The sequence below is a fragment of the Botryllus schlosseri genome, chromosome 6, assembly GCF_051294905.1.
Source record: "Botryllus schlosseri isolate E-star chromosome 6, Bs_hap1, whole genome shotgun sequence".
Taxonomy (NCBI): Eukaryota; Metazoa; Chordata; class Ascidiacea; order Stolidobranchia; family Styelidae; genus Botryllus; species Botryllus schlosseri.
Window position 1 is genome coordinate 13,612,756 of NC_137241.1, and position 27,252 is coordinate 13,640,007.

Here is a 27,252-nt window from a genome sequence, read left to right on the forward strand (position 1 = left end):
ATTAAAAATCTCACCAGACAACTCGAAATTATCCGAAAACTTGACCCAGCTTCATGCGCCTTGATAATGCCAGTCAGGCGATTAGCATTCTCCCGGAACAGTATCGGTATATGAAGAATTTCAAAACTCCACAAGCCTGCGATACAATGAAAAGATAAGAAGGTGTTGAAGCGACTTGAAGGAGTCTTTGAAATCAGACACTGGCCTGGGCCAGCGGTTCCTAACCGGGCGAATTCCCCCCTTAGAGGAATTTTGAAATTTTTAAGGGGGATCACAAGGTTTTAAAATTTTTATGGTAGAACTGTTAAGTATGAAAGTAGTTCTTTACAATTGTATGTTTCTTAGGCTGATTTTAAGCTAGGTGTATGTTTAAATGCCCCCGTAGATATTACACCCCCTGATAAAGTGGCGAGGCTCGCGAGACTATTTCATTGGGTCCGTGACAGCCTCTCGACCAAATTGCTACTATAAGCAGGAAAAAGTCGAGCGGAATTCAGCGCGAGGCCGCTAGTCAAAATGTTTACCTTTTTAAGCCAATATACGATCTAACGTGAAAAACGTACCAATCAATCGACAGATTATATTTTCATCTGCCCAAGACACACACAACATACACAATGCGATATACAAACACACAATGCGATGAATTAACAGATAGGGGAATGCCGAATTCATCGATTCAACTCAAGACCATAACAAGCGCACTCGGTGATTTGTTTTTCGTCAGCGGCTGCCGGCTACCCGACCGGTCAAAAACGGGTCAAATTTAACCGTACTTTGCAGAGGTGTAGTGCGGTCCGCATTCGACATAGTTCGGACGTATCTGAATATGTTTGGCCATATATTGCTCAGTCAACAAATGGTTTTGCGTTAAAATGCATCTTTTTTTTAGTCACAGGCAAATTTTTCATAGGGGGGAATTTTAGCCTAAATATCGGCCGAGGGGTCCACGAGACGAAAAAGGTTGGGAACCACTAACCTAGGCCATGTTAATAAGAGGCATGCACACGGGACTAAAAGAAATGAGAAAATATAAAAGTGATAAATGTGAATGACGAATGTGTCGATATGTCAGATCGAGGTCCGGTAATCTTGTGAATAGTACTCATCAAGCTAACCGCGCTTAGCCAATCGTTATTTTCAGCTCCCAGCCACAAAGGTCAGCTTGTTTTCGGCAATCTTGGCGGCAAGTCCGTGATCTGCATGCAAGGGAGGTTTCATCCGTACGAAGGATATGAAGCTTGGCAGGTTGCTAATAGTTTAAAAGCGTGAATGTAGTCACTTGATGTGTGGTGTGTCGTCTTAGGTTGCTTTCCCGATTCGCGTTATGAAACTGCTCGGAGTGGAGACGATGGTGATCACGAACGCCGCTGGAGGTCTAAACAGGTCTTACAATGTCGGAGATTTCATGATGGTGAAAGATCACGTCAGTTTGCCGAGTCTCATCGGATATAATCCATTGTGGGGACCAAACGACGAAAGGTGGGGATTTGGGCCGGATTTTAGGATTTTGAAGATAGATTTGGACGTGGATATAAAATTTGTGTAGGCTAAAACTCACTAGACGAAATAGTGCGAGTATAGGCAAAACCTACTCTGAGTATACTTCAAAAAGCAGTTTAGTATAGTAATATAGCCTGTCTTTGTTGATCTTAAGTATAGAAATAGAAGTAACGACGGAAATTTCTATTGAATATATACAAGTAGCGATTTACAAATAAAAAAGTATGTAGTATTAGCGGCCCGCTGTTGCCTAACACACTGAAAATTGTCAACTGGAAGAAGTCTAAAAGCGTAATCCCTCGAGGACGCCAGATGTGGTCAGTCACGAAGGACTTCGACTTTTTGAAGTACCTCAAGTCAGTGTTGGGATGACTCGAGTCGTGACTTGACTCGAGTCAGACTCGAGTCAACTTTTTCGTATGACTTGACTTGACTCGAGTCACTTTGCAAAAATGACTTGACTTGACTTGACTCGGCGCTTCAGAAATGTGGATTGACTCGTGACTCGAAGTAAATTTCACGAGTCAATTTCAAGTCATTAAGTAAACGGTGTCGATTAAATCACCCTATGTTATGCATGTTCGGGTTGTTCGCGATACGCCGTTGTCACTTGTGAGAGCAACCAGTCATTCACTGATTGTACTTTTAACTGATCCTCCATTGTTATATCACAAATAAATTTACCACAAACGAAATGATCACAGCTTACGTTGTCGTATAGTAGCACTAGATTAGTCTCATAGAAACGTATCTTTGTTTCTTAGACGGCTCAGTGCTTACATTGCGCACACTCTTGTATGATTTAAATCGAACGAATATATAGTTTATGGATTTATATTCTCATGGATGTGTACATGGGTAGTGTATTGTACCACATCAATTTGTTCAACTTCTCGAGGCTTCCTGTTCGATCCTTTAGATTGGCTGATAATAACCAAATAACAGACTATAGCATGTATCTATACAGTTACTCTCGTATTTTATTAGCAATTCTTCGTGTGCGTGAGCGATACAACACCTTTTTGCATGTATATTTAACTCAGGGGTGGGCAAACTTTTGAGCTCGCGGGCCGCATTCAACATCTGAATCCATTCGCGGGCCGCACTATATAAAATTGAGATTATAAACCAAAACGCGATATTGATATTTGATTATATAGTGAGGCCATGGAGATAATATATGGGCAGGGCCGTAACAGCACTTCGTCAGGCCCCCCAAAAAACTTTGGTCTTGGGCCCCCCATAGGGTTATAGACCGAAATTCTGGGGGGCTTCGCCCCCCAGACCCCCCTCCGGCGATGCCCTGTTCACCGCTATTTATCTTATTCCTTGGGAGTTTGTATAGTGAATCAGCTTTTGTCGCCTAAGCGCGCGAGGCGCGGGAAATTTCTAGATCTCATGACTGAATCGGTCAGTATGATCGGGAATTGCAGATATATTGTTATCAATTTTTATCTTCTCTCTGCTCACGTAATCAGATTTGCCGGTAGAGCTGAGTGAGGTGTGTTTGAAAAGGTAGAACCACTCAATAATAATTAAACATCTTCGGGCGTATACCCGTTGGCAGGAACGAAACAGCACCTCGTCAGGCCCCCAAAACGTGGCTCTTGGGCTCTCATAGGGTGATGAAACGACCCCTCCATCACGTTATTCGCGTTTGTCACGAAATCATCTGTACTGTATTGTGAGCCAGCGCGAGGTGCGAACCTTTTCGGCCAAGGTTTTCTCGCTGCCGATCGTTCTGGCACACTTCTTGGAGTCGCATGTCATATGGCCTAAAACTTGATTGTATTTCTTGGTGAGTCGTGGGGCGGTAATGGCCCAATACCCAATAATAAAGAGAAATGGCTACTTGAATTCGCGCGAAGCGCGAAAAAAAAATTGATAAAATTGCAGAAATTTTCAAAAAATACTCTATGCTTTATGCTAATTCACGAAATAATTTTGGGCCCCCTTCGAGCCCGGGCCCCCCCCCAATTGGGGGGTTTGGGGTGCGGCAGTTACGGTGCTGTATATGGGCTTATTTAAAACAAGCCAAACATTAATTTGATGATATCGTATACGCGGCAGAAACATAAAGTGGCGAGATTTCATAGGCTGGTCGACCTCAATAACCAATTTGTCAAAACTATAGAGATGAAAGTCGGTTTCCCCGATTCTTAGAACCGGATTGAAATTTAAATCTGTGACAGCGATCTGTGCATAGATTTACTAATTCCACTTTTGGTTCAGTTCCAGGACACACAATGCTGACAGCATCATAAGCAATAACCATGTTAGCTTCAAACACGCTTCTACTATGCATAGATAAAAATATAAATACCCCAATTCTATCCATACAGACAACGAATCTACCTAAAACACGCCCGAATTGTTTTTATGAGCACAACACTGAAATAATTAAAAATGAAGTGGACAATCCGAAATCCCTCTCGTGATCCAAATTATGTCAATCTCGTTGCAGCTATCCCGCTGTGATATCAAGTATTTACCTTAGATCAGTGCTTCTCAAACTTTTTAAGACACGCCCCCCCCCACCCCTATGATGGTGAAATATTTCGCGCCCCCTTATCGTCATATCACAAAACGCAACCAGGATGCCAGCAAACCTAACGGGTAGTTTGATGGCATGGAAGGTTACGACCGGGTATGAGAGATTTTTAAATGTTTAATTCAGACTAAATACGGAGCAATAACTTTGAATTGGATGTAAATCGCGCAAAGCGCGAAAAAATTTTTCAGTTGAGCTCAGCTTCGCACCCCCTTTCAGATGCTTTCACGCCCTCAAGGGAGACGCGCCCACCAGTTTGAGAACCACTGTCTAAGAATTATCATGGTGAAATATACTCAGAAAAAGTCAATCAAGTCCCTACATTAATTCGATTTTTAGTACGCATTTTATCAATATTTGAAAAAAGTTTCTTTAGACTCTCGCGGGCCGCACAGAACGGTGTCGCGGGCCGCATGCGGCCCGCGGGCCGTAGTTTGCCCACCCCTGATTTAACTAGGTATTCGTTATTTGACTCAAGATAAAAGGTTCATTAACCTGTCCTTCACCCAGTTGGCAAAATGTAATGACTTTGTATCATCATTCATACTCCGAAAATTCAATTTGACTTGAATCGTGACTTGACTCGTGACTTGACTTGACTTGACTCGACTTGACTCGAGTCAAAATCTGCAATGACTCGAGATGACTCGTGACTCGAAGGTAGTGACTTGATCCCAACACTGCCTCAAGTAGATATTGGCTACTGGCATACTTCCTCAGGTGGTTTAGGCAAATCTAGGCCTGAACTATCTTCTTTTCTACTTGCGAATAACTACTTCTACTTGTAATCAAGTGGAAATTTATAGCGTTGCTTCTACTTCACTTGATAAAGCGTATGCTGTGCCCCAGGTTTGGACCTCGTTTCATACCTGTCTCAAACGCGTACAGCCGGGACCTTCGCGCTCTTATGAGAGAGGTTGCTGACTCAGTGGGTTACGGCGATAGAATGAGAGAAGGAATCTATTGCAATGTCGCGGGACCCTCGTATGAAACCATCTGGGAGATGAAGATTATGCTCCAGTTGGGATGCGACGCTGTCGGTAAAAAATTTCAAAAGCCATATCCAACCAGACTTGGACAAAAGGATCATTCTAGGTTTCTAATATGACTAATTATGCAGTATATAGCACAGCGATATCTGTCGACTGTGAAAATTCAATGGTGATTGGGAGTAGTTATGTAGATCGGTCGTGAGCGGCTATTGGTTCTTATGGGCCCGCTCGCACGGTGCCTCGAAACTCGTGTTGGCACGGTGACCCTTTTGACCCCCCCTATCTCTCGCACGGTGCCATTGTGTCTTATGGAGCCTCTCACACGGTAACCCTTTTCGGCATAGGTATCTCTCACACGGTGCCTCGAAAACTCGTGTTGGTGAGTCGTACTTTCAAGTATAGGCATCTCTCGCACGGTGCCGTTGTGTCTTATGGAGCCTCTCACACGGTAACCCTTTTCGGTATAGGCATCTCTCACACGGTGCCTCGAAAACTCGTGTTGGTGAGTCGTACTTTCAAGTATAGACATCTCTCGCACGGTGCCGTTGTGTCTTATGGAGCCTCTCACACGGTAACCCTTTTCGGCATAGGCATCTCTCACACGGTGCCTCGAAAACTCGTGTCGGTGAGTCGTACTTTCAAGTATAGGCATCTCTCGCACGGTGCCGTTGTGTCTTATGGAGCCTCTCACACGGTAACCCTTTTCGGTATAGGCATCTCTCACACGGTGCCTCGAAAACTCGTGTTGGTGATTCGTACTTTCGAGTATAGGCATCTCTCGCGTGGTGTTGAATATGTACGAGTCGCCAACAATAACCGCACAAACGGAAACGCGGCTTGCAAGAGGATTAAGCAGTGCGTGCGACCTATATTCCGAATGACCTGCGCGGGGAAACTCGTGTTGGCATGCGGCTCTTATGTCTTATGGGTGCGTTGGCATGCGGCTAGCGTTATTCTTATGGACGCGGTGGTGATTCGTACTTTCGGGTATAGACTGCGGGTGGCATGTCGTACTTTTAGCAAAAAACGGTGTGGAATAGTTTACAAAATCTTAGAATCACTCGCAGAATTATATTTTGGTAATTATTTTGTCACAGAGCCGGCGTAGACGGCGATTCCAATACCAACAATAACCGTGTACACAAACTAACACTTCAAATAGGTGTGAAATAATTGTAAAATCCCACGATCGCTAACAAGATAATGTCTCGGACATAACCATCTTTCGCGACTTGGTGTTACAGACATATCAATCGCTCACGCGGTGAAATATTCGTAAGCATCACTCGCATAATTATATTTTGGTAATTATTTTGTCACAGAACCGGCGTAGACGGTGATTCCAACACCAACAATAACCGTGCACACAAACTAACACTTCAAAAAGGGTGTGAAATATTTGTAAAATGCTACGATCACTCACAAGATAATGTCCCAGACATAACCATCATTCGTGACTTGATGTTACATACATACCAATCGCTCACAAGGTAATATTTTGATAGTTTGGTACGGAACTTGATTTCACTCGTAAGATTTATTAAGTAACGAATAACAGACCACCAGTGTCGGTAACTTGAATAGCGACAGATTGTCACTTATTTCCGCTCTAACCCTAATCCTTTGTGAAGTGAACGCTTATTCAAAAGGGTGTGATATAATTTTAAAATCCAACGACCACTCACCGGATAATGCTTCAGACATATAGCAATATCTCATACCCGCTCACAAGGTAATATTTCGGTAATAAGTTTGTCACAGAACCGTCGCAGGCGGTGATTCGAAAACCAACAATTTGTCACTCGCCCGCGATCGCTATATGTTTCACGCCTCCAGAATAGTGGCTGACTTTAGTTGCGTGATAAGATCCATGAAAATATTCAATCAATGTGTTAGTTTATCAACTTGAAATGAAACTCACTACACAAATCAAGTCGATTCGTATCTGAATGTTTTAAATCGGTACAACTCTAATCCTTTGACAAATCCCTTAACGCGTTTTTGTTGAATCGAACGTAACCCGAATATTACTGACGCCGACTTTCAGCCGCATCGAATTATTCGCACATTCGCCACTGTTTTCACACTTATAGAATCAATACCAACTATAACTCTACAAGAATCAAGAATCACAAGTATGTGCATTACACAGTTATTGTCTTTATTAACTTGAAATCAAACACTTAACAAAAACACGCAACTAATCATTTGGCAACTCTAGCATTACCAAAAAATTCCAGTATTGTTGATTGAAAATCCTTGAGTCATTATTATCAAAAATGTTATAGTACCGCATCGGAATCCATTCGCGGGATGTACTAAAGGTAAATCCAGATAATCCAAAATGAAATATTTGGACTTTGACAAACATGACTACTAACTTTGATCCAGTCACATTTCAAGATTATACTTTGAAACAATCCTTGAAACTTACAACTCTATTCACGACTGAGTTTTCCGTTTATCAAATAGAGTTTCAGTAAATACTATCGCGATATTTTAATGTGTTACTACACACAATAGAATCATTCAATGAAATAGCACCTGTTGTAAATATTTCTAACTTGACAACCACTTGTCCATACCGCGATCGACTTGTGACGCGATGAGTTAAATCGGAATATTTCAATCTATTTGTCGAAACCTTGAACAAACTATCAGGTTATTTTTTGTTGTAATCGAGTGAACGGAATTAGTAATAGGTCTCAACATTTTAACATCTTGCCACCAACAAAAGAGTAAAATACAAAAACCTTGTCAAGTCAATCCGTTTGTAACTCACCGAACCAAAGCAAAAAGTGTCCATACGAAAAGTAGACAAGACTACACCAGTAATCACTACAATCCAAAATCCATAGCAAGTTCGGTTTTAGGCATAAATCACCAACTCGTCTTTTTATTTGTTCAACTGTAAAAGTCGTTACTATTCTGTAAGATAAAGTAATTACTACTAGGTATATTTTATAAACCAAAGTAAATACTACTCGGTGTGTGGTTTGAGATTAACATATTACATTTGAGTATACCGGATTTGAATGGCTGACCAACGTAGTCGAGAATTTATTTCTTACAATCAAACGCCGGTGTTACATCGAATGGTATCATACTGTAAACATAAGGATTGACACATTGATTTGATATATGAGATTTTGTAATGTTCGACCACGTCTTGATTATTAAATTATTCACGATAATTAGACCCGGTGTTGTGGTAAAGGTTATTAGAAAATATCACTTTTGACATCGAGTACCAGTCGAAGTGGGTGAACAATACTTAATCCTTTCAGTGACTCGCTGTTGTACGTGCTAAATGTAAAACATTACGAGGTTAAACTCTAAGACTTTGATCAGCACAAGAGCAATTTGGACTATCTTTACTGGCTGTAACCTATTCTACTAGACAAAACTCGCAGCATTAATAAAATCAAAATATGTGCTACCCTGAAATCTACAAAATGTGTTTGTATTGTTGCTAGTAGCGATCACGCATTATCATTTGAATCTTCTAAAGTAATTGTAATGATAAAACCAAACTACTCAAAGTCATTACCAACACAAAAAACGATTTCTGTGATATTCGTCAAACGCATCATACCCCAGTATGCAGAAATTATTTGTAGAGTGCATACCAACAAAGAAATCAGGAACACAACCAACACCGAAAATGATAAATGCGTTTCGTGCTACTATTGATACAAGTTCATTTCTATCAGGTGAAATAAACGCCATCACAAAACTCAGAGCATGCAAAGGTCTTGATTGATATGAATTTCGATTTGTGTCTTATGATACCGGCAAGCATTTTAGAAATATTATGATTCGTTAAACCAAAGTCGTATGTCCGATTATTAATTGATTGGAAACTTGATCACGTACCTCGATCATTACAGAAGATTATAACACCATTGTCCGACAATCTTTTACAAAAGGATCGAAACCAAGTAACTCAAAGTCGTTGCCGTCGCATAAACAATTTGTACGACAACTCTTACAAAAGTACGAAGGATATTAACATCGCACTAAGTAATTAACTTTACTCGATATTCTCGCATTACGAAACTAAAGAATGGTTGGTTAGACTCTACAAACTGTTTCGATATCACAAAACCTTTATTGTCTGAATGGGTGTTCATGTATCTTAATAATCAAATAGTTCAACACAGAACTAGTACTAACAGAAACATCACAGAGTTGTTTACACAAAAGTTTGTATATGCGCACAGTATGCGAATACCATGTGTAAGTCCAGCACAATTGCGGTATCCATCCGAGTTTAGTTAACACAAATTTATTACAACGGAGCCACGTAAACTTTCGTGAAAGAAAAGCATACTCACTCCCAGAGGGTTATGTCAATACCATAGCAGTACCCCAACAACAAAGTACATATGTTTCTAGTCACGGTCCTTACATCTTTCACATAGATCAATCTACTTTGCTAACGAAAAGTGTTGAGTCATCACATGATCGCTCTCACAACAAAACAGCTAGTAGATATTATCATTCAAAATATTCCTAACCCTTTACACACCAGTAACAAATCATACAACGAATATGTTTTGTGGGTCGAATTGTTGTTCAGTGTCAAGTCTACCTGTTGAAACGTACATTAAAACAACACAGCCACAATCAAATTAAAACCACGAATCTATTTTCATTTCCTCGCAAACTGTCACATACAGAAAAATAAATTTAATTCCCCAAAACATACTTGTAACCAATCGCTTTCATTAAACACACAACACTATAATAGTATTTACTTTCTACAACATAGACATTCCGGTGTAGTCAAGAAATATTTTTAATAATCAAAATCATCGACTTCTGTTTACGGTGTTAGTGTGTGCATGTCATACATGTGGGCCCGTGTTAAAATGGACACGACACGACTGACTGTAAGGAGATAGAAGTCTATCGCATAGATTTACATGTGGTCTTCGCTACGGTTTCAAAAAACGAATCATCTCTTTTGCATTGATCTAGACCGAGCAAGTTAGTTAATGACCATGATTGTGTTTGTCATATGTGAATGATAGGGTTACTGTCAAATCTACATACAACAATCTTCTGACGATCATAATAACAATTTCATTTTCCGCCCTTCATAATTGTACAACTCGGTAACTACGTTTAACAAGACCAATCACACTACCAGCGTTGAACACAAGATACCTACCCAAGTAAAAATATCATTCTAGTTTGGACAACTGACGTTTACCTGTGTAAAATTATCATTTTCACTTGGAGGTCGACCGTTACCTAACTAAAATACCATTGTCCTTTGAAAATGTGGCGTTTACCCAGTGTAACAATACATTTTCACATGGGGATCCATCGTTTCCCAGAGTAACAAACCCCTTTTCCTTTCGAAATCTATTTTTTTCGTGGGTAACAAATCTTTTTCACTTGGAAATATCTTTTTTCCTCGGGTAACAAACCTTTTTCCCTTGCAAATATATTTTTTCTCTTGGTAACAAACCTTTTTCACTTGCAAAAATCTTTTTTCTCTTGGTAACAAACCTTTTTCCCTTGGAAATATATTTTTTCTCTTGGTAACAAACCTTTTTTCACTGAGCAACAAACCATTTTCACTTGGTGGGTCGTCGTTTACCTTAGTAAAAATATCATTTTCCTTTGGAGATCCGGCGTTTACCATTGTAACAATAAATTTTCTCTTGGTCATCTAGCTTTTCCTAGAGTAACAAAACCATTTTCATTTTGAAATCTGACAAACACACCTGACAATTTGGTATTTGTTGTATTGACGATAGTTTGAAATAGATTACAACGAACAGTGACGGAAATATACACGGAGTTACAGAGTATACCTCCATCAGTCGTATCACATCAATATCATCGGTTAACCACATACAATATACTCTTGTACACAGAAATGTATGTTTCGGAAAATTGGACAATAGGCTTCGATAGTTCTGTGATGTCCGGGTTCGTGCTTTGGATTTTCCAGAGTCAAAATGTCTGAATAAAACACCTCCTCGACGATGGTTGGTATGTGGATAACGGTGTTCGGAAAACGGTTGGATTTATGTTACCCATCGTGATAACAACTCCAGGTCGAGTTTTCCCCCCTGCATGTTTACTATATTGTATCTTTATTGGTTAGTGTATGTCTCGACATTCAGTTTGAAATCGGAAACCCTGATAAAGTACGTAACCGGTTTCGGATATCAACTCTGAATCGATAAACCAATGAACAATATTCAAAGTAAACATGTTATACCCTGTGTTTCCACGAAAAAAATACCATCCAGACATACGTCGCGCTTGTTTTCCCACAACAGTATACGCGTAAATGGAGGTGTGTGACATTGCATGCAATGTGTTGGTATACAAACATCGGGGAGTAAGCCTTCGATCCACAGACATTATCATAGCCGGTAGTTTTGATGTAGATCGAATGTCACCCGATAACAATGTCATACCAATAAGTCACATTGCAATGACTCTGAGTCAATCTGAAGCAGGACATACAGACACACAAACATGGAACCGTAAAATTGGTTATTCGCACGACGGTGAAAGTGAACTATACAGCATATAGCAATAGAGCGTTCAGAGTCAAATATGCGAACCGTGCACAATCATATACCCAGATTTTTGTTGGATATGTACAAATCCGATAAATCGATACATTTCTTTTCCTTTGACGTCAACAATACAAGCACCATTCCAATGTATCGCTCGAATGTGAGGTTCATCTGGTGTAAAATCCATGTCAAATAACACCAAAGTGTGCCTTCCGTGTTTTATTATTTCCACCGATGCTTCTTGTCTGTATCGTAACAGTATGGTGCAAGGAGTTGAAAAACGGTAAATTGTAAAACGGATTGACATGACCAACCGAAACGACGTCAATAGCCTTGTGGTGATGACAGTGTCAAAATGCTACCGATACGACGAGACCAACCCGATCTCTTGTGGCGATGACCGTTTCGAAATGTAGCCGGACGAACTGGACCCTTACGATGATGTGTTTTATGATTGTGTGTGTGAAATCGCGAGGTAGTGTTCTATTGTGGTGTACGATTGCAGTCTTCATTCCACAGAAACATACCTTATTGGATCACAGTATCAGTCCGAGATTTTCAGAATCACTGTTCACGATATTTATCTGGAGTCGTTATGTGGGAGTAGCGACATCCTTGCATCGTGACTGAAAGACTGATCACAATCATTTCGAGCACCGTACTTCGATAGTTCACATTGGTGAAACGCTGCAGTCTCAGCGGAAAACTTCGGTCTCGACAACACGATGGATATTGACCCATGTATCCAATTGATCTGGGACGTCTGTCCGGAGATAGGGTCATGACTATCTTGTAATGTTAAAACGCGATAAAACCATCGAGTAAATCAGTGAACGGTGTCTGTATGTCCTGCTTCAGATTGACTCAGAGTCATTGCAATGTGACTTATTGGTATGACATTGTTATCGGGTGACATTCGATCTACATCAAAACTACCGGCTATGATAATGTCTGTGGATCGAAGGCTTACTCCCCGATGTTTGTATACCAACACATTGCATGCAATGTCACACACCTCCATTTACGCGTATACTGTTGTGGGAAAACAAGCGCGACGTATGTCTGGATGGTATTTTTTTCGTGGAAACACAGGGTATAACATGTTTACTTTGAATATTGTTCATTGGTTTATCGATTCAGAGTTGATATCCGGATCCGGTTACGTACTTTATCAGGGTTTCCGATTTCAAACTGAATGTCGAGACATACACTAACCAATAAAGATACAATATAGTAAACATGCAGGGGGGAAAACTCGACCTGGAGTTGTTATCACGATGGGTAACATGAATCCAACCGTTTTCCGAACACCGTTATCCACATACCAACCATCGTCGAGGAGGTGTTTTATTCAGACATTTTGACTCTGGAAAATCCAAAGCACGAACCCGGACATCACAGAACTATCGAAGCCTATTGTCCAATTTTCCGAAACATACATTTCTGTGTACAAGAGTATATTGTATGTTGTTAACCGATGATATTGATGTGATACGACTGATGGAGGTATACTCTGTAACTCCGTGTATATTTCCGTCACTGTTCGTTGTAATCTATTTCAAACTATCGTCAATACAACAAATACCAAATTGTCAGGTGTGTTTGTCAGATTTCAAAATGAAAATGGTTTTGTTACTCTAGGAAAAGCTAGATGACCAAGAGAAAATTTATTGTTACAATGGTAAACGCCGGATCTCCAAAGGAAAATGATATTTTTACTAAGGTAAACGACGACCCACCAAGTGAAAATGGTTTGTTGCTCAGTGAAAAAGGTTTGTTACCAAGAGAAAAAATATATTTCCAAGGGAAAAAGGTTTGTTACCAAGAGAAAAAAGATATTTGCAAGTGAAAAAGGTTTGTTACCAAGAGAAAAAATATATTTGCAAGTGAAAAAGGTTTGTTACCCGAGGAAAAAAGATATTTCCAAGTGAAAAAGATTTGTTACCCACGAAAAAAATAGATTTCGAAAGGAAAAGGGGTTTGTTACTCTGGGAAACGATGGATCCCCATGTGAAAATGTATTGTTACACTGGGTAAACGCCACATTTTCAAAGGACAATGGTATTTTAGTTAGGTAACGGTCGACCTCCAAGTGAAAATGATAATTTTACACAGGTAAACGTCAGTTGTCCAAACTAGAATGATATTTTTACTTGGGTAGGTATCTTGTGTTCAACGCTGGTAGTGTGATTGGTCTTGTTAAACGTAGTTACCGAGTTGTACAATTATGAAGGGCGGAAAATGAAATTGTTATTATGATCGTCAGAAGATTGTTGTATGTAGATTTGACAGTAACCCTATCATTCACATATGACAAACACAATCATGGTCATTAACTAACTTGCTCGGTCTAGATCAATGCAAAAGAGATGATTCGTTTTTTGAAACCGTAGCGAAGACCACATGTAAATCTATGCGATAGACTTCTATCTCCTTACAGTCAGTCGTGTCGTGTCCATTTTAACACGGGCCCACATGTATGACATGCACACACTAACACCGTAAACAGAAGTCGATGATTTTGATTATTAAAAATATTTCTTGACTACACCGGAATGTCTATGTTGTAGAAAGTAAATACTATTATAGTGTTGTGTGTTTAATGAAAGCGATTGGTTACAAGTATGTTTTGGGGAATTAAATTTATTTTTCTGTATGTGACAGTTTGCGAGGAAATGAAAATAGATTCGTGGTTTTAATTTGATTGTGGCTGTGTTGTTTTAATGTACGTTTCAACAGGTAGACTTGACACTGAACAACAATTCGACCCACAAAACATATTCGTTGTATGATTTGTTACTGGTGTGTAAAGGGTTAGGAATATTTTGAATGATAATATCTACTAGCTGTTTTGTTGTGAGAGCGATCATGTGATGACTCAACACTTTTCGTTAGCAAAGTAGATTGATCTATGTGAAAGATGTAAGGACCGTGACTAGAAACATATGTACTTTGTTGTTGGGGTACTGCTATGGTATTGACATAACCCTCTGGGAGTGAGTATGCTTTTCTTTCACGAAAGTTTACGTGGCTCCGTTGTAATAAATTTGTGTTAACTAAACTCGGATGGATACCGCAATTGTGCTGGACTTACACATGGTATTCGCATACTGTGCGCATATACAAACTTTTGTGTAAACAACTCTGTGATGTTTCTGTTAGTACTAGTTCTGTGTTGAACTATTTGATTATTAAGATACATGAACACCCATTCAGACAATAAAGGTTTTGTGATATCGAAACAGTTTGTAGAGTCTAACCAACCATTCTTTAGTTTCGTAATGCGAGAATATCGAGTAAAGTTAATTACTTAGTGCGATGTTAATATCCTTCGTACTTTTGTAAGAGTTGTCGTACAAATTGTTTATGCGACGGCAACGACTTTGAGTTACTTGGTTTCGATCCTTTTGTAAAAGATTGTCGGACAATGGTGTTATAATCTTCTGTAATGATCGAGGTACGTGATCAAGTTTCCAATCAATTAATAATCGGACATACGACTTTGGTTTAACGAATCATAATATTTCTAAAATGCTTGCCGGTATCATAAGACACAAATCGAAATTCATATCAATCAAGACCTTTGCATGCTCTGAGTTTTGTGATGGCGTTTATTTCACCTGATAGAAATGAACTTGTATCAATAGTAGCACGAAACGCATTTATCATTTTCGGTGTTGGTTGTGTTCCTGATTTCTTTGTTGGTATGCACTCTACAAATAATTTCTGCATACTGGGGTATGATGCGTTTGACGAATATCACAGAAATCGTTTTTTGTGTTGGTAATGACTTTGAGTAGTTTGGTTTTATCATTACAATTACTTTAGAAGATTCAAATGATAATGCGTGATCGCTACTAGCAACAATACAAACACATTTTGTAGATTTCAGGGTAGCACATATTTTGATTTTATTAATGCTGCGAGTTTTGTCTAGTAGAATAGGTTACAGCCAGTAAAGATAGTCCAAATTGCTCTTGTGCTGATCAAAGTCTTAGAGTTTAACCTCGTAATGTTTTACATTTAGCACGTACAACAGCGAGTCACTGAAAGGATTAAGTATTGTTCACCCACTTCGACTGGTACTCGATGTCAAAAGTGATATTTTCTAATAACCTTTACCACAACACCGGGTCTAATTATCGTGAATAATTTAATAATCAAGACGTGGTCGAACATTACAAAATCTCATATATCAAATCAATGTGTCAATCCTTATGTTTACAGTATGATACCATTCGATGTAACACCGGCGTTTGATTGTAAGAAATAAATTCTCGACTACGTTGGTCAGCCATTCAAATCCGGTATACTCAAATGTAATATGTTAATCTCAAACCACACACCGAGTAGTATTTACTTTGGTTTATAAAATATACCTAGTAGTAATTACTTTATCTTACAGAATAGTAACGACTTTTACAGTTGAACAAATAAAAAGACGAGTTGGTGATTTATGCCTAAAACCGAACTTGCTATGGATTTTGGATTGTAGTGATTACTGGTGTAGTCTTGTCTACTTTTCGTATGGACACTTTTTGCTTTGGTTCGGTGAGTTACAAACGGATTGACTTGACAAGGTTTTTGTATTTTACTCTTTTGTTGGTGGCAAGATGTTAAAATGTTGAGACCTATTACTAATTCCGTTCACTCGATTACAACAAAAAATAACCTGATAGTTTGTTCAAGGTTTCGACAAATAGATTGAAATATTCCGATTTAACTCATCGCGTCACAAGTCGATCGCGGTATGGACAAGTGGTTGTCAAGTTAGAAATATTTACAACAGGTGCTATTTCATTGAATGATTCTATTGTGTGTAGTAACACATTAAAATATCGCGATAGTATTTACTGAAACTCTATTTGATAAACGGAAAACTCAGTCGTGAATAGAGTTGTAAGTTTCAAGGATTGTTTCAAAGTATAATCTTGAAATGTGACTGGATCAAAGTTAGTAGTCATGTTTGTCAAAGTCCAAATATTTCATTTTGGATTATCTGGATTTACCTTTAGTACATCCCGCGAATGGATTCCGATGCGGTACTATAACATTTTTGATAATAATGACTCAAGGATTTTCAATCAACAATACTGGAATTTTTTGGTAATGCTAGAGTTGCCAAATGATTAGTTGCGTGTTTTTGTTAAGTGTTTGATTTCAAGTTAATAAAGACAATAACTGTGTAATGCACATACTTGTGATTCTTGATTCTTGTAGAGTTATAGTTGGTATTGATTCTATAAGTGTGAAAACAGTGGCGAATGTGCGAATAATTCGATGCGGCTGAAAGTCGGCGTCAGTAATATTCGGGTTACGTTCGATTCAACAAAAACGCGTTAAGGGATTTGTCAAAGGATTAGAGTTGTACCGATTTAAAACATTCAGATACGAATCGACTTGATTTGTGTAGTGAGTTTCATTTCAAGTTGATAAACTAACACATTGATTGAATATTTTCATGGATCTTATCACGCAACTAAAGTCAGCCACTATTCTGGAGGCGTGAAACATATAGCGATCGCGGGCGAGTGACAAATTGTTGGTTTTCGAATCACCGCCTGCGACGGTTCTGTGACAAACTTATTACCGAAATATTACCTTGTGAGCGGGTATGAGATATTGCTATATGTCTGAAGCATTATCCGGTGAGTGGTCGTTGGATTTTAAAATTATATCACACCCTTTTGAATAAGCGTTCACTTCACAAAGGATTAGGGTTAGAGCGGAAATAAGTGACAATCTGTCGCTATTCAAGTTACCGACACTGGTGGTCTGTTATTCGTTACTTAATAAATCTTACGAGTGAAATCAAGTTCCGTACCAAACTATCAAAATATTACCTTGTGAGCGATTGGTATGTATGTAACATCAAGTCACGAATGATGGTTATGTCTGGGACATTATCTTGTGAGTGATCGTAGCATTTTACAAATATTTCACACCCTTTTTGAAGTGTTAGTTTGTGTGCACGGTTATTGTTGGTGTTGGAATCACCGTCTACGCCGGTTCTGTGACAAAATAATTACCAAAATATAATTATGCGAGTGATGCTTACGAATATTTCACCGCGTGAGCGATTGATATGTCTGTAACACCAAGTCGCGAAAGATGGTTATGTCCGAGACATTATCTTGTTAGCGATCGTGGGATTTTACAATTATTTCACACCTATTTGAAGTGCACTCTTAGCGAAAAGAGTGGTTATACTCACCCCAAAAGGTGGTACACGAAAACAGAACTTACGTAACCCTGCCGGTGTGAATGACCAGAATCCACCCCATTCCTTGCGGTGCATATCGGATATCTCACCCTAGCCATTAGAATTGATTGGGGCGGAATTTCAATATATACACCCCACTTGAAATCCTGCATCTTCTTCCAAATGGCACGCTATTGCAAATAAACTTTCTTGATTGCATATATTCGATATCAATTGAACCATAATAACATAAAATGGAAACATATTTCGTGAAATAACAAAAACAGAGATCCCAGCGACGGAGAAAAAATTCACTGAAAATACTGCTCGAAGAACATTGCCCATGTAGTATTGGAAAGTCGCCTCCTCAAGGTTTCCGAAAAACACTCTTGTACGGCGAAGGCTGAGTCACTATCTTCAGCAAGAACTTGTGGCATCATCCTGAAATCAAAATGCATATTCACAACCCAAATAACAGGCACATATGCTAACATGCATAACTTAATGAAAGACCACAAAAATAGAAGCCATTACAAAGTATATATATTTTCACAAAGTACTTATAAAAAATCAGATGTTACACTTGCTAAGGAATTGCAGCACAGACTGTGGTCCGATAGGGTGAACGTACCGCTATAGGAAACATGTTCACACACGATCACTGTATGTGTGGGCAATTAGGCATCGACAAGATGGAAATTGATGGATAGTTTTCATGCAAGCCGCATGTAACAGGCAGACTTGGACAACTAGAAAACGTTCCCTTTTTCCAAATTGGATTGGAATTATATTACAACTACAAGTTTTTTTTTCGAATTAGAGTAGAAATAAAATTTGAGCTACACAGTTGGAAATTAGATTAAAATTATAATTCTACCTAACAGTTTTTTTCAAATTAGATTAGAATTAGAATTACTGAAATCGCCAAAAGTTGAATCAAACTCCGTTATCATCAAATCATAGTTCATCTTATGAGCATGAGAATAGCAAATGTCTACTGTACAGTAGGGCTGTTCAAAAATGACTTTTTCTTTCAAATTCTACTGGCTACTTGATAAAATTGTTAGGTTACCTAATTGAAGCCTACACACCAAATTTGGTTTGATTCCAACCAGTAGCCGCATTGCTACAGGAGAAGAAATTTTTTTATTTATTATATGAAAATGAACGAAAAAAGATTTAAAATTTTCTGTTCACCCCATTAAATTGTTAGGTTGTCTATAGCAACAATGCTCAACCGATTTGGCTCAATTCCAACCAGTGGAAGCGGAGTTATTGCCGTCACAAAATTTTGGATTTGAATAAAATAGTATTTACGGTGAACGATTCTTTAATCATTTATGACTGTTGTGCCCACCGTAAATACTATTTTATTCAAATCCAAATTTTTCGAAATCAATAACTCCGCTTCGGCTGGTTTGATTTGAGGCAAATTTGGTGGGCTTTGTTTCTATAGACAACCTTACAATTTCATGGGTGAACAGAAAATTTTGAATTTTTTTACTAATTTTTAAATAATAAATAAAATAACTTTCTTCTCCTGTAGCAATGCGGCTACTGGTTGGAATTGAACCAAATTTGGTGTTTAGGCTTCAATTCCGTAATCCAACAATTTTACCAAGTAGCCAGAAGAATTTGAGAATAAAGATTCATTTTTAACACCCCTACTGTACAGCAAGCTTGGCTTGTTTCGCACTATACAGTTCTCCTGTAGCATTTCCAGGAAAACCAGACATTAGATTAGACTTAAAATTAGACCATAGAAAGATTTCATACATTCGATTAGAATTGGAATTAGAGCATAGAAACATTTCACAAATTAGAATAGCTTCAATTAGGATAATTAGACAACTAGAATACTAGCAACACCGCCTATATCAGAAATAACTGAATACATTTTTGAAGATTCTTGCTGTTAGTAGTGTCACATGCCATTAGTAATTTTATATTAGTTGCGAAGATTCATATCGCAATTTTCAAGGTAGAATCCTCTGAAAATTTGCGTACCATACTTGACTATTTTTCCAACATTTCGTATTCTACTTCCACTTGGCGTAGTTTTGACTTGTATTAGGAACTGTTGCATATCTACTTGTAATCGAGTATAAATTGAAGTTGGTATGTTTACATCGACTTGAGTAGCAACGCTGGTAACTTTGACCATCTCTGCTTTGGTTTACCTCATAGATGCGACTACGAAAGTTGACATCAGGTGTCATTACTGGGGCAATTTTTTTGACATGTCAAAAAAAGTCAAAATTAGGTCAAAATTGTAGCGTTAGGTCAAAATTTGTCAAAATTGTTTACAAAATTTGTCAAAATTGTTTACAAAGTCAAACATTTTTTGACCTCTGCATTTCGTTTGTATCGTAGATTTTGCGCTTTCGGTGAACTTATCATTTGCCATTTTACAGCTTGTAGCCTACTTTATAGGCCTACCGTTGTAAACGGACCATCGTCTGCTCATTGTGAATCATAAAGGGTCAAAGGAAACAAATATGGACATGGTTTTATGGTCAACGTACCACAATATCCTAGCTGAAGCAAGAATGCTTGGACATTGCATGGTTCTTATATCAAGAAGCGCAAGCTTAAAAATTGTGATATAGACAACATTGTCAGAATGAAGCAACACGGTTTGTCACCAGCACTGTGCACAAAACTTGAGTGTTGTCAGTCAACAAATGCTGCTGTTGAACGTTCTTTCTCCGTTCTTGGCAAGCTACGTAGTAAGGACATACACTTTCTACCCGAGAATGTAGGAAAGGATCTTTCGTTGTACTACAACAAATTTTAATTAATTCCACCAGAATACGTAATGTAACTACTGGAATTCTTCATAGGGCCAGATTTCGTTAAAATACTAGTTTTTCATGTAAAAATCTGTCAGTTTTTGAGCCAAAAACGTTTTTTCAGGCCAATCTACTTTGTAAGGACAGACAGTTCCAACCAGAAATGAAGATAAGTAGTACAATTTTAACATTATATGCGAAAACACCTAATTTGCATACGTGAGGTCATAATTTGGTCAAATTTCAGTTTTTAAGTCAAAAAAGGTCAAAATTTAGATTTTTTAGGTCAAAATCTTCCATGTTTTAGGTAAAAAAAAATTGCCCTGGTCATTACCAAAGTTGTCATACCTGCTGGCTTGATAACGAGTCTTTCAGTTTTCGCAGCAAACTTCTAAACTCGGTTAGTTCCTATGATATAATCTTGCTCTTGCAGCATGCAGTCTTTAAGCAGCATCCTAAAATTAGAAGAAAATCAGAGAAAGAGATGCATGGACTTGATTTAAATTTGACTACTTGGTATTAATGCAAAACACGAAACGTTTTCTAGTTGGGCAATACTGACTTTCAGAATGGATTCAAAGCGACCGCAGATACAGGTCTGATTAGAAAACCTTGACTTGCCTTATACATGGAAATTAGCAAATTAGCTGGATGCTAATGATTACCTTGCAATTTGTGCTGTTTGATAACGATCCATCACTGTTTCGCAGCATACGGTTTTATGGTTCAATGCGACGTCGACTTGGTTGAAATGCCCTGACATGATCTTGTATAGTAGCATCCTAAAATTGAAATAATAACCATGAGGTATAAACTTTTAGTTGACAATTTGGATTGGATTCTAGACTCATCTGATATGTGCGCTGGGGGTCTTCAAAAATGGATTTTTTTCTCAAATCGTACTGGCTACTTGATAAAATTGTAAGGTTACCTAATTTAAGCCTGCACGCCAAATTTGGTTCGATTCCAACCGGTAGCCGCATTGCTACAGGAGAAGAAAGTTTTTTATTGATTATATGAAAATGAATAAAAGAAGATTTGAAATTTTCTGTTCACCCCATTAAATTGTTAGGTTTTCTATAGAAACATTGCTCAACCGATTTGGCTCAATTCCAACTAGTGGAAGCGGAGTTATTGCCGTTGAAAAATATTGGATTTTAATATAATAGTATTTTTACGGTGACCGATTCTTTAATCAGTTATTACAGTTGTGCCCACCGTAAATACTATTTTATTCAAATCCAAATTTTTCGACATCAGTAACTGCGCTCCGGCTGGTTTGAATTGTGGCAAATTTGGTGGGCATCGTTTATAGACAACAATTTCATGGGTGAACAGAAAATTTTGACTCATTTTAATATAATAAATTAAAAAAACTTTCTTCTCCAGTAGCAATGCGGCTGCTGGTTGGAATCAAACCAAATTTAGTGTGCAAGCTTCAATAAGGTAACCTAACAATTTTATCAAGTAGCGAGTAGAATTTGAGAATAAAAAGTCATTTTTGAACACCCCTACTGCACCGCAAGCTTGGCTTGTTTCGCATTCTACAGTTCTCCTGTAGCCTTTTCAGGAAACCCAGACATTAGATTAGAATTAAAATTACCGTAGACCATAGAAAGATTTCATAAATTCAACTAGAATTAGAATTAGAGCATAGAAACATTTCACAAATTAGAATAGCTTCAATTAGTATAATTAGACAACTAGAATATCTAGTTGTCCAAGTCTAGCAACACCACCTGTACCAGGAATAACTGAATATATTTTTGAAGATTGTTCCTGTTAGTAGTGTCATATGCCATTAGTAATTCTATATTAGTCGCGAAGATTCATATTGCAATTTTCAAAGTACAAACTTCCGAAAAACTACTTACCATACTTGACTATTTTTCCGACATTTCGTATTCTACTTCCACTTGACGTAGTTTTGACTTGTATTGGGAACTCTTGCATCTACTTGTAATCGAGTATAAATTGACGGGGTATTTCTACATAGACTTGAGTAGCAACGCTAGTAACTTTGACCATCTCTGCTTTGGTTTACTTCATATATGCGACTACGAAAGTTGACATCAGATGTCGTTAACAAAGTTGTCATACCTGCTGGCTTGATAACGAGTCTTTCAGTTGTCGCAGCATACTCCTAAACTCGGTTAGTTCCAGTGATATAATCTTGCTCTTGGAGCATGCAGTCTTTAAGCAGCATCCTAAAATTTAAAAAATAATCAGAGAAAGAGATGCATGGACTTGATTTAAATTTGACTACTTGGTATTAATCCAAAACACGAAACGTTTTCTAGTTGGGCAATATTGACTTTCAGAATGGATTCAAAGCGACCGCAGATACAGGTCTGATTAGGAAACCTTGACTTGCCTTAGCCCAGTGGTTCCCAACCTTTTTCGACCCATCGCCCCCTTTTCAAGGTCAACACCGATCATCGCCCCCAAAATTTCGTGTACCGAAAATTGGGCATACAAACTGTAATCACCGGCGGGTTGACTAAAAAAAAAAGGTCAAATTTTCGGCTCGATGTCTAATTAGACACACTTTTGTAACTAAATTTCTGTGGGTTGACTAAAAAAAAAGGTCAACCGTTTTGACGCGTCATCGCCCCCCTATCGCCCCTTCCTATTTTCGCCCCCCGTCGCCCCCTTTGTCCATTTTCGCCCCCCTGTCGCCCCCTTCGTCATTTTCGCTCCCCTAGACTGCCAAATCGCCCCCTGGGGGGCGATATCGCTCACGTTGGGAACCACTGCCTTAGCCTATACATGGAAATTTGCAAATTAGCTGAATGATAATGATTACCTTGGAATATAAGCTGTTTGATAACGATCCTTTACTGTTTCGCAGCATACGCTTCCACCGTTAAATGTGACGTCGATTTGGTTGAAATTCCATGATATTAGCTTGTATAGCAGCATCCTAAAATTGAAAAAATAACCATGAGGCATACGGTAAACGTTTAGTTGACAATTTGGATTGGATTCGAAAGGCCCACGACATCCGAAATGTGTACTGATGTTGTAGCCTTGACTTGCTTTATGCTTGTAAATAAGCGAGTTAAAGTACAATTTTGTAACTATCCTACGCATAGTATATTACTCACCAACAACATATTTGATTTCACATTCACAGAGTAAGAGTCTGCTACTAATAGCAATCAGTCCTTGAATCTAACAAAAAGCAGATTTGTGCATATGCACAGATCGTGTGTATGTCATATCATGAGTCAAGAAGTGCATATATTATGATTTGTTTATATTGATCGAAAGGATAGTTTGATAAACTTTGGCAAGGCTATGTTTGCCTCTTCATATTGGTCAAAACATTGAAGATCCAGCTAATCCGTGCATTGTTGCACACCGAGTTGACCGCAGTAGTGCGCATTGCTACTCAAGCCATAGATGTCAATTTCTACTCAATGACAAGCATATAGAAGTGGCTACGTCAAATCCATGTCAAGCTGCTTCAAATTAAAATAAATATATGAACAGAACTCAGAGAAGTAGTTTCAAAAGAAGTAGTCTGGTTGATGGGTCACATACTCTCAACAGATAGTCTGAGTTGGCCACTGCAAAATATGTTCAATGAGGTAAGCCTGTTCCTAGTCAAGTCTCTCATATTCATAGTGATAGCAATATAGCATCGTCATATTTTCACCCATGTCATAATATCATTAACATTTACTGGCCCCAATTTACGGGGATCGAAAGCTTTCATCAAATGTCCATTGCTCACCTCAGATACCATTGCTTCATATGCTTCAGCCCTTTGCTGTTTGTATGTTACACTTGTTTTCTCATGAGGAGAAATCAATAATTTCATTCTTCAAGAGACCCAAATTTGCGATCTTTGCCCATGCAAGTCTGAAGTAGAATAGATAATATGTTTACCTTCCTACCATAACATAACATAATATATAATGTGTATATAGCTCAGTGATAATGACAGGGTGATAGGCCTATAAACATAGCTCTGCATAGTCAGTGGTAGGCTACCCTTTACACTTAAACAGGTCGTGATGTGCTTTGGTAATCAATATAACGACAATCGAGTCGATTTTTTTTCAATGCACTTACAAACGATGTCGCTCAAACCCAAATTACCGTAGTTTATAATCATAGTTTATGCTGGACCTGTCAACAGTATCTCCATTAGAGACATTGAGCTACTGTGTCTTGGAGATTGGTATCGGTACTGGGGATACAACAATTTATGTGAATTCAATGTATCGTCACTACCGGTACGTTTAAAATTCCAACTTGCTACATATAATTCTGTTCAGTACAGCTGCGACACTGAGTAACAGTCTGAATCGGATCTGTACTGGAAACGCAACGGAACAAATGTTCTTTACTACAATAGTACAGATACGAAATGTAACTCACCATCCAGATATTTTCAATCTCGAAAGAGGCTTTCTTCACAGATTCACGACGACTAATACGGTCAGTCGATAGCCAGTCTGGTCTCTTCAGCGCGGAAATACGGCATATAACGAAACATTTTACATAGCTGTAGCCAAACATAGCAGCAGCTGTTCTGGTGACGACGGTTTGTATATTCCATTATGATGTAACAATTGACTCACTGATGTAATAACTATATTGAAGTTAAGGATCTCCGGAATATTTGTATGTATACTATAATTGATTTATCGGAAATATGGATTTGATAGCTGTGAAGCTGCAGATTGCATCATAATAAGCTTCAAAAAGTCTTGCAGTACTAGATTTATCTTCATAGATCGAACCATTGATACGATCCGAAAGCTGTATGCGAATGGTCGGTTAGGCTTAGTGTGCAATTCATAAAGCTACCAAATAGTGAATAACACATCAATATAGATATGAAAATAACCAGGAAACTTTGCCCAATTTAGTCCCTCTTTCGCCCAATTCAATGATTGTTCCGTGACGTAACCTGGTGTTCCATTCTAATTTGAATTCTTGCTACGCCCATATTGCGTACTGCTCATATAAGTTTGTGGCTGAAATTTAACTCCTTCTAGTATTCCCAGCTCTAAATACCCTTAACCTGCATTATATTGTGGTTATACACTAATGCTGTGCGAAATAGGCCCGATATATTTTGTACATATAGGCTACGTACAATGTACATTGTACAATTGTGCATTTGACGTGACATGAAAGAAATTATAAACCAGTATCGTGACAACTTCATAATGTGTCGTATTTTTGCCACACACTTGAGATACATCGGCCACACTATAGTAGACAGGGTGAAATTTCAGCCAAAGTACGAGTACCGCAGTGCACGATAAATGTGAATTACAATATGATATTGCGGACTTAGCTATTATTCATTCATGTCAATGTAGCACACGAATGTTATGCAACGAATGCTTATTTGTCACTGAAGCTGAAACTATATGCGTAGGCGAATTTACTTGATCGAACCGGGTTAAATCCATAAAAACTGAACAATGGAACATTGCCGAAGCCTACCCAAGAAGCCTTAAAGACATGGACAACAATAAAGTGGGCAAAAACACGCATTTTCGGTGGATAATTCAACCCCAAAGAGAATATGTCCTACACGACCTACAGTTAGACACAGCAGAGAAGTTCTCAAGTGCCCATACAATGATCAGTACAGTGATTCGACTGAATTTTTAACAAGAATGCAGACTTGCCGCACCCCTGCCTGCTTAACCAGGCTTCTGACCGACACAGACTTAAAACTTCAACAGTAAAGTTTTGTGGAAGCGGCTAGCGCGGATTGAATCCCAAACTTCATATTTGTCTGACAAAAGGTGTAATCTTTAACAATTCACCCCAAATGCCAATGCTTGGGGTGTATATCTTATGGTATATGTGTGTAGGGGTGTGTTCGGCTCATTTCCACCAATAGCTTAGGTGTAAATGACAAATTTAGTACCCAATAGGTGTGATGACCCAAAACACACCCTACGCTAGGGTGTGAATTGCGAAAACACACCATTTTCGTTTACAGTGTGTTAGTTTGTGTACACGGTTATTGTTGGTATTGGAATCGCCGTCTACGCCGGCTCTGTGACAAAATAATTACCAAAATATAATTCTGCGAGTGATTCTAAGATTTTGTAAACTATTCCACACCGTTTTTTGCTAAAAGTACGACATGCCACCCGCAGTCTATACCCGAAAGTACGAATCACCACCGCGTCCATAAGAATAACGCTAGCCGCATGCCAACGCACCCATAAGACATAAGAGCCGCATGCCAACACGAGTTTCCCCGCGCAGGTCATTCGGAATATAGGTCGCACGCACTGCTTAATCCTCTTGCAAGCCGCGTTTCCGTTTGTGCGGTTATTGTTGGCGACTCGTACATATTCAACACCACGCGAGAGATGCCTATACTCGAAAGTACGAATCACCAACACGAGTTTTCGAGGCACCGTGTGAGAGATGCCTATACCGAAAAGGGTTACCGTGTGAGAGGCTCCATAAGACACAACGGCACCGTGCGAGAGATGCCTATACTTGAAAGTACGACTCACCGACACGAGTTTTCGAGGCACCGTGTGAGAGATGCCTATGCCGAAAAGGGTTACCGTGTGAGAGGCTCCATAAGACACAACGGCACCGTGCGAGAGATGTCTATACTTGAAAGTACGACTCACCAACACGAGTTTTCGAGGCACCGTGTGAGAGATGC

The 27,252-nt window shown here is 38.8% G+C and overlaps 1 protein-coding gene and 1 long non-coding RNA gene across 6 annotated transcripts in view; one reads left to right on the top strand and one right to left on the bottom strand.

Annotated features, from left to right (window-relative positions):
* Positions 1-27,252, top strand: part of LOC145440309 (purine nucleoside phosphorylase-like) — a 29,029-nt gene that overhangs the window by 928 nt on the left and 849 nt on the right. The window contains exons 2-4 of one of the 3 annotated variants that reach the window (XR_013915504.1): positions 1,145-1,248; positions 1,307-1,482; positions 4,904-5,228. Coding sequence is in view for 2 of the 3 variants with exons in the window: in XM_080317877.1 (XP_080174003.1) it covers positions 1,145-1,248; positions 1,307-1,482; positions 4,904-5,149 (526 nt within the window). In the remaining variant the exon portion in view is untranslated. The remainder of the gene's footprint in view (positions 1-1,144; positions 1,249-1,306; positions 1,483-4,903; positions 5,229-27,252) is intronic. The other 2 variants (XM_080317877.1, XM_080317878.1) reach the window with 2 other exon arrangements.
* LOC145440321 (uncharacterized) lies at positions 18,003-27,230 on the bottom strand. 3 transcript variants are annotated; one of them, XR_013915505.1, is made up of 7 exons: positions 24,978-27,230; positions 24,328-24,455; positions 23,395-23,511; positions 22,689-23,088; positions 21,254-21,370; positions 20,937-21,043; positions 18,003-18,237 (listed from the first exon to the last, which is right to left on the bottom strand). It is a non-coding gene; the product is annotated as an uncharacterized LOC145440321 (long non-coding RNA). The 3 variants fall into 3 exon arrangements; XR_013915506.1 differs by having other exon boundaries at positions 22,689-22,795; positions 24,978-27,179; XR_013915507.1 differs by lacking the exons at positions 22,689-23,088; positions 23,395-23,511 and having other exon boundaries at positions 24,978-27,177.